General features: G+C 44.2%; 1 protein-coding gene across 1 annotated transcript; it reads right to left on the reverse strand.

Annotated features, from left to right (window-relative positions):
* Nucleotides 1-208: 208 nt before the first annotated feature.
* LOC309380545 (uncharacterized protein) lies at nucleotides 209-7,505 on the reverse strand. Its single transcript, XM_081930628.1, has 4 exons — nucleotides 7,215-7,505; nucleotides 5,882-5,935; nucleotides 2,255-3,545; nucleotides 209-525 (listed from the first exon to the last, which is right to left on the reverse strand). The coding sequence occupies exons 1-4, from the start codon at nucleotides 7,287-7,289 to the stop codon at nucleotides 260-262; spliced, it is 1,686 nt and encodes a 561-aa protein (XP_081786754.1). The 5' UTR covers nucleotides 7,290-7,505; the 3' UTR covers nucleotides 209-259.
* Nucleotides 7,506-8,601: the final 1,096 nt, after the last annotated feature.

Raw genomic sequence — 8,601 nt, forward strand, 5'->3', positions numbered from 1 at the left:
CCCTACAGAGAAGTGCTAATAACCCAAATACAAGGTTGTCGCACGATAGAGGTAGAGGCAGCAGCAAAGGATTATGCTTGGTCTAGCCCCATTGACCATTGGCAATGATGAGAGTTGGAGTCCCACAACATCTGATCCCCCGTTCCTGGTCATGGCAGATGCCAAAATGCCCACAGACGCAAATGGCTAAGTAGCACCACACAACTCACCCAAGACCGAAAGGTGTTTAATGCCATTTCAGACAGATTTTTCTCCACTGTCAGACCCTGCCCTCCAGTAAGTCTGTGTTTTGTGCAAACAGGACAACCATATTCTCAGAAAACTTGAGAGAGTCATCAACTATCCAGCCCTTCGGGATCAAGGGGAGGACATACTCTGTAAACTTGGCAAAGGTGGTTCCTGTGACTCCGTAGCTGTAAGACGATTTCCTCTCCACGCCAATTGTTTTGGGTTTCCGTTTTGCGATGCCTTTGTATAACTTCCACTGTAGATCCCTCAGGCAATCAAAAGTTACATAGCCTGTTTCTTAAAAGAAAAAGAGAGAAGAACACTAGATGCAAACATTGCTTTTATTATTCAAAAGGGAGTGGTGGGAGGTATGGCAGAAATAGATTAAAAAGTAACCACGAACAAGCCAACCCAACCCAACCCCAAGAGTGCCAAACATAGTCCAGTGAGGAGGACTCAGTGTGCCCAGTAGGCATGGAAAGTTGTGTACCTGTTGGAAAACAAAAACAGAAAATGGGAGAAAGGGAAGGGAAGGAAATGGCCTGGTTCTGCCGTTTACGGCTTACAATATCCTGGAGGTCATGTCTAGTTAGTTGAACCCCTGGAATAGGATCACTCCTGATACATTGCAACATTTTGTTGCAGCTCCCCCTTGCACTACTACCTCTGCAACAATTACTGCTACTAATTATATATTTGTAATTTTCCCTGCTGCCCAGTTAAGAAGGGACACTTTTATAGCTGATTCATTGATTCGTTGATTCATTGATGTGGGTGGAGCTGTGGGTTAAACCACAGAGCATAGGGCTTGCTGATCAGAAGGCCAGAGGTTCGAATCCCCACGACAGAGTGAGCTCCCGTTGCTCGGTCCCTACTCCTGCCAACCTAGCAGTTTGAAAGCATGTCAAAGTACAAGTAGATAAATAGGCACCGCTCTGGCGGGAAGGTAAATGGCCTTTCTGTGCGCTGCTCTGGTTTGCCAGAAGCATGGCTGTCAACTTTCAGATTTGAAAATAAGGGATCAGCAGCCTCGAAAATAAGGAATCAGCAGCCTCACCTGTCCCAGGGACAGTCTACGGGATATTTAACAATCTGGGATAGCAGCGGGAAATGGCACTGGAATAAGGGAATTTCCCGCAAAAAAGGGAAAGTTGACAGCTATGGCCAGAAGCGGCTTAAGTCATGCTGGCCACATGACCCGGAATCTGTATGCCGGCTCCCTCAGCATACCCTGGGAGACAGGGTTCTGTTTGAGAGAGAGGGATGGAGATGAGAAATAGGATTTGTCTGAGAGAGAACTGGTTCTGATTTGAGTGGAACATCCACAATGAGAAGACTATAGCAAGAGGAAAGAGCCTCACAGCTTAGACTGGGTTAAGTGTCTGGGGAAAGTATACAGACAGGAGTTAACTGGAGGGCTAAATTTGAGTCAGGAGAGGTAGAAGCTGTGAGGATACTGTCTACTTGGGTCTCGTTCCAGTCAGGAGGGGAGAGTTCTTCTAGGAAAAGAAGACTCCCAAGCCAGTAACAAGGGGTGAGGTGATCCCCTGGGTCTTTAATACTAATTGGAATACCTCAGGAATGGGATTGCTAAGAGAGTGGGTAACTAGGGAAAAAGTGCTCCTCACTCAAGAAATTGTAAATTGTAGACATTCATTTAACTGATGTACCATGAGGTGGGTCTGCTATGCTTAATTGGGGGCAGTTAGCGGGGTGAATCCACTACATATTAACTGGTTTAGTGGTGGGATCCACTATAGGGGTGCTTTCATCATGGTAGCAATCAGGCCCAAATAGTTTTGAAAGTCCACCTCACAGTCATGTTTATGATCTGAACTAAAGCTTGAACATCCAGTCTCTGCTTGCCTGCAGTCTTCATGTCATGCTTTTCCCATTGCCAACCATAAACTATTTAATTATCTATACTTTCACTTAATCCCACTCATTTGACTAGGCTGTAAATTGTACTGGAGCCTAAGAGCTCCCTTCATTCCTACTTGTACATAACTGAATAAAATTTGCTAACCTCGAACTATTGGTAGCCTATGAGTGGGTTGTTCTGCTAATGTAGCCCGAGACAGTAGTTTCTTCTTCTGCAGCTTCAGTGTAAAATACTGTATTCTGCACAATATCTCTCCTGAAAGACACTGCTTTTGAATGGCGGAAATTGGCAAGGACATGACCCTCTTGATTAAAACCAGGTAAGGAAGCAGGTGTGCTGGTGGCAGTTCTATGAGGTAACGTTTCTGTTGCGTTCTAGAAATAACACTTTTGCTTTTTAATTTAGACTGACTGGAAGGCACAGGTGCAGAAGTATCTTTGGCTTCTCGGGACTCCTTAGCCAAATCCGGATCCCGTGAGTCTTTTGCCAAATCCAGATCCTGTGAATCTTTTGCCGAATCAAGATCCTGCGAGTCTTTAGTTGAATCAGGATCCCATGAATCTGGATCTTGTGAGTCTTTAGTCAAATCAGGACCCTGTGATTCTTCAGTCAAATCAGGACCCTGTGAATTAGAGTCCTGTGAGTCTTTAGCCAGATCAGAATCCTGTGAGTCTTTAGCTAAACTTGAATCAGAGTCCAGAAAAGCTTTAACCAAATCTGGATCCCAGTAATCAACATCCCATGAGCCTTTAGCCAAACCAGGATCCCAGGAGTCAGGATCCCAGGAGTCCTGTGCCAACTCAAGAACCCATGTGAAAGGATCCCAGGAGTCCTGTGCCAACTCAGGACCATGCGAGTCTTTGGTCAAATCACGATCCTGTGACTCTTTATCCAGATCAGAATCATGTGAGTCCTTAATCAACTCAGAATCGTGTGCATCAAGATCCTGTGAGTCCTTAGTCAACTCAGAATCTTCTGAGTCCTTAGTTGACTTAGAATCCCGTACGTCAAGATCCTGTGAAGCTTTAGCCAAGTAAGATTCCTGTGAGACAAGATCCTGTGAGTCTTTAATGGAATCAGAATCCTTTGAGTCATGAGCTTTTGAGTCAAAATCACGATCCTGTGAATCTGTAACCATAACAGGACTCAGCAAGTCAGGATTCAATGAGTCTTTATCAGAATCCTGTGAATCTTGAGCCAAATCAATATCTTCCTTTATAACAACCTCATCCTGAGATGCGCCAAGGTCCAGGTGACGACGTTTTGTGACCTTCAAGGTTATGCCACCTTCATGCTCTCCAAACTGTCTAATAGATTTTGTGATTGAACGGATGGCATGGAAAAGAGATGCATGGGACTCCATAAAAGGCAGCCTATCAACACGCTTTCCTTGCCCTTGTTTAACGCTTTCAGAGGTCATTATCAGTTCCGACACCTGCACAAAAAAAGACATGATGCCCTTATATCAAGCAATGGCCAGAGGCATGTAGTCATAGATTAAAACATTTCAACCCTACCTTTTGATCTATGGATTCTACAAGCCAGTTAACGGCAGTGCTTGAATGAAGACAAAAATCAATAAAACTGAAAAAGCACAGCAATGCACAATGCAACAAATCGAGAAACAGCAGCAACAGTAATCTCTCAGTGAGCCTTGGAAGCTATTCGGGAGAATGCTCCACCTTTGGTTGGAACCTAAAGGAAGGGATGGGAGTTCCACCCTCCTGGTGCCACTGTTAAGAAGTCTCTGCCCACTATGGTCACCAACCATACATCTGACCCGGGGGAGATACAGATCTAGGCTCCCACCCACCCCTGTTCATTCGTCATGCTGGTTGAGGCTCATGGGAGGTGTAGTTCAGCATCATCAGAAGAACAATCCATCCCTGCATTAAGGTATTCCAGGCTGGGAGCAATTAGGGTTCGGCTTATCACTTCTTTCAATGGTTTTAATGTAAGGAAAGGAAAAAGGAATCAACAAACGAGGGCTTGCTACAGTGCGGAGTGTTTTTGTTCAAGGTCCCAGCAGCTCCCTTTATTCCCCCTTACCAATTTCACACTCCTCAACAGCAATCCATGCCCACTGAGCATGCTCAGTCCTCATGGGCCAGTTGGGTTTCCCCTCTCCATTTTTGGGGAGGAGGTGTGGTTTTGTGTTTGTGTACATTGGCATCTGTTTCCGACATCATGAACAATTGGGGCTCCCCCGTTGATTTCTATGGGTACCCTTCGCTTCCATCTCTGGAGACATTTAAAAATACCTCCTCAGTGTGAACCATGAAACCACCTGCCAAAACAATGAAATGAGTTTTCATTGGGCTGCTTTGGCGGTTTCCCCCTTTAATGCATTAATTCCTGCTAGATCTGTCCCCCCCCCCAGTAAAAATCTGTGTGGTTTTGAGTTGGCTGATACCTCCTTGTTGTGTATGTGTGTGGTGCAGAAAAGGGTTCAAAGGCTTTTAGTATTTCACAGTCCTATGCCAAGCTATGGTTTTCCCAGTGGTGATGTATGGAAGTGAGAGCTGGACCATAAAGAAAGCTGATTGCCCAAGAATTGATGCTTTTGAATTATGGTGCTGGAGGAGACTCTTGAGGGTCCCATGGACTGCAAGAAGATCAAACTTCTCCATTCTGAAGGAAATCGGCCCTGAGTGCTCACTGGAAGGACAGATCCTGAAGCTGAGGCTCCAAGACTTTGGCCACCTCATGAGAAGAGAAGTCTCCCTGGAAAAGACCCTGATGTTGGGAAAGATGGAGGGCACAAGGAGAAGGGTACGACAGAGGATGTGATGGTTGGATGGTGTTCTCGAAGCTACCAGCATGAGTTTGACCAAACTGCGGGAGGCAGTGGAAGACAGAAGTGCCTGGTGTGCTCTGGTCCATGGGGTCACGAAGAGTCGGACACGACTAAATGACTAAACAACAACATGCAATGCAGCTTATGTTTTTAAAATTGGCTTCCCATACATCAGTAGCAAACTTAAAAAGTTGTTTCTAATATATTTGCCTTCCTACGATGCTGGCCCTGAACTGGAAATGCATGAAGGAAGAAACAGCGTGTTAAGATTGTTGTACCTGTGCGGTTGGCGCTGTGGTCTAAACCACAAAGTCTAGGGCTTGCCGATCAGAAGGTTGATGGTTCAAATCCCCGCGACGGGGTGAGCGCCCGTTGCTCGGTCCCAGCTTCTGCCAACCTAGCAGTTCGAAAGCATGTCAAAGTGCAAGTAGATAAACAGGTACCGCTCTGGTGGGAAGGTATACGGCGTTTCCGTGCGCTGCTTTGGTTCACCAGAATCTGCTTAGTCATGCTGGCCACATGACCATGTCTGCGGACAAATGCCGGCTCCCTTGGCCTATAGAGTGAAATGAGCGCGCAACCCCAGAGTCGTCTGCGACTGGACCTAATGGTTAGGGCTACCTTTACCCTTTACTTGTGCCAAGCACAGTTGCCATAAATACTGTTCCAGAGAGGAAAAAAGCATGCTCTTTTAGAGAGGAATTATCCTGGAGAAACCTGTTCTGGAAATGTCATTTTATGTTAGAAAGCTTGTGGAAATCGGCTTGTTCGATCATCTGAACAGCACCAGATCGGGGGGGGCGGCGGGGCGGCGGAATGATGACTCTCCATGGATTCTGCTGAACTACAACTCCCATCATCCCTGACCACTGGCAATTCCTTTTTCTGCTTTTATAAATCTTCTTTTTAAAGGAAAATTATGAGAAGAGAAAACTGCAGAACGGTCTGTTGCTTTTTCATTGTGAACCACTCACATTGCAGCTGTTCTTGGCTGGCTCATCACCTGGACTCATTTCAGCTGCACTTTGCTGAAAAAGAAAACAATTGAGCTCTGGAAGGCAGAAATCAGAAATTATCACCCTTAGAAAAGGCCTAAGATAGGGCTTCCCACTTTCACCTTTTAATTTAGTATATAGCATAGAGAGGTTAGCTAACTTGGATTACACCCAAGTATTTATTTTGACGGAGTTTATATACTGCTTGATTGTAATAAAACCTCAAAGTGTTTTGAAAAAAGAATAAACAATAAAACTATCAGTTGATTTCAACTGTCTTTTTTAATATTTAAAACATTCAAAATATAATTAAAAGCAAAATAAGCTAAAACCAGATTTAAAACCGTGACAGCTTCTTTGCGGCAATATGAAACTCTCAGAATTAATGGTTGGTTTTCTCCTGTGTATTGTGTTTTGTTAGGCTCTTGCATTAATGGGTGTTTGCTCCAATTTTAGCTATTTATTTAGTTATTATTTCTGAGATTTAGATCCCTCTCTTCACCATAGATGATCTCATTCCAGTAGGAAAAATAAAACACAGAGCAAAACACTGATCACCATCTTGCTGTGCAGGCCATCTGCACACATATTCAAAATGAGTGGAAGAAGCTGGCACCCAAAGAGAGACAGCATTGGTGCCTGCCTAACCTTGGGGGCAGGAGGGTGTTGAACAACCAAGGGGACACCACCAAGAAGGCCCTTTGGTGAATAATGGGTTCTCTGACCTCACGTGTTGATGTTATTATCAGAAGTGCTTCCTTAGCAGGTCGCAAAGGACAAGCAGGACAGTACAGGGGCAGGTGCTCCTTTAGGTAACTGGCTCCCAAGCCATTCATTTTAGTCTCTCCAGTTGTGAAATATGACAGGTTTCACTCTATAAATGGTGCCATTTAGAATTAAGTTTGATTTGGAACTTGTTATTTTTTAGATTTGCTTTATCATTTTAAGTCACCCAGAGAACTACGCTTACTTGGTGAATGGTAAATAGAACAGATTCCTAAGGAAAGCACACAATGGAGATGTTGCCAATTTTATCATTATAATCCGTATGTGTGTGTGTGTGTGTTAAACCTCTCTTTCAACAAATCATAAATAATTCTCTCTTAGCTATTAAAGCACAATCTCTTTTTTGAATTTGGTATCTACATGCTTTGGTTTTCATTTGTTTCCCAGGTAAGTGTTTTGTGTATTTCTCCCCTACTCTGATAAAAGATTAAAAAAACAGAAAGGAAAGCTACAGATAAATAAAAAGATGTATAAAGTGGAAGCGACTGCAGAATTCTCTTTGGCTTTTTCATTATGAATCACTCACTTCGTAGCTGAAGGGAAATAACTCATTCTTCTCCCCATCGTCTATTCCCTCGCTATCCTCAGCTTGACTCATCATGGCTGCACTTTATGGCAATGCAAAACAACTCTGTTCTGGGGAGAAAAAGACAAAAGAGAGATATGCAGCATGGACTTGTTGAAGTTTAATGTTGTTACAAGGCCAGAGGAAATTTCTAGTTGCTTCTTCATATTGTTTTAAACGCAATGTTGGGTTTTCTTGAAAATGACACTTTGACTGGATTTAACATGTTGTGAATTGCCCAACCCCCCCCCCCCACAAAACCACAGCTAGAGGGGCAAATAGAAAAAAATATAATTGAATATATAAATAAATACTGACAGGGTTCGCAGATGCCAGAATAACTTGGCATGCCTTGGGTACTATACATATACTATACTTGGGTAGCATGACTTGTCTCAGGCAGCAAAAGGTTTGGGGCTGGCCCTGGCTGTTTACTAATTCAGGGTTATGCTTCATGCATCTGTTGACCCATGAAAACCCATGCCAGAATACATTTGCAAGTCTTCAAGGTACCAAAAAACTCTTGTTGCTTTTAATGCAAAAGATGGAAGGCTGCTTCCATTTCTCCTGATATGTTTGCTCAAAGTTTGCAGTAAGGCTGGAAGGCATTGGCTATATTTTGAGCACCCTTTCTGACTTGTATGTGGGGAGGTTATATAAAATTGTGTCAAGCAAGTGTTATCCCATTCTTTCCAGTGCATTTTCTCATAACTGCCCTCATTGCTAAATGTCTGATTCTTTTTGGGAAGGGTAGAGTATTTGTCGCTCAAGAGTTCCAGGTCAACTTCAATCACACAACCCGAATCCCACCCAGTGGCGCAGCGTGGGGGGTGCAGGGGGGCCCGGCCGCACCGGGCGCAACATCTGGGGGTTAGGGTTAGGGGCACAAATCCACGGGTTAGGGGGCGCAAATTACTCGCCTTGCCCCGGGTGCTGACAACCCACGCTACGCAACTGATCCCACCTGTTTGTAAATGTCCCAGCATAGGAGCCCCTTCTGTGAAATGCACCCTTAATCCTCTTTCCAACGTGTGCACAAAGGCACTTCCTGATGGTCTGCTTATTCACACAAAATAGTGTTGCTATCCCACCTATTCTAGTAGACCAATTATCCCATCAAAATTACAAAACTGATAGGAAAAGTGAGGGGAAATTGCACTAGGATCATTAGCTGGCAATGCCACATAACCTCTGCAAAAACATCAGGATGACAGGTGTTGAATAAAGCAGGTGACACTCTATTGAAATTTTGAGCGAAAATGTCAGCGTGAAATTTTGGTTGCCTCCAGAGGAGTTATTTGCTGAGCATTCCCTCTGATTTGTGTGTGAGGAGGCAAGATGACCTTTT

Source organism: Podarcis melisellensis, assembly GCF_964234715.1.
Source record: "Podarcis melisellensis genome assembly, chromosome: 11".
Classification (NCBI taxonomy): domain Eukaryota; kingdom Metazoa; phylum Chordata; class Lepidosauria; order Squamata; family Lacertidae; genus Podarcis; species Podarcis melisellensis.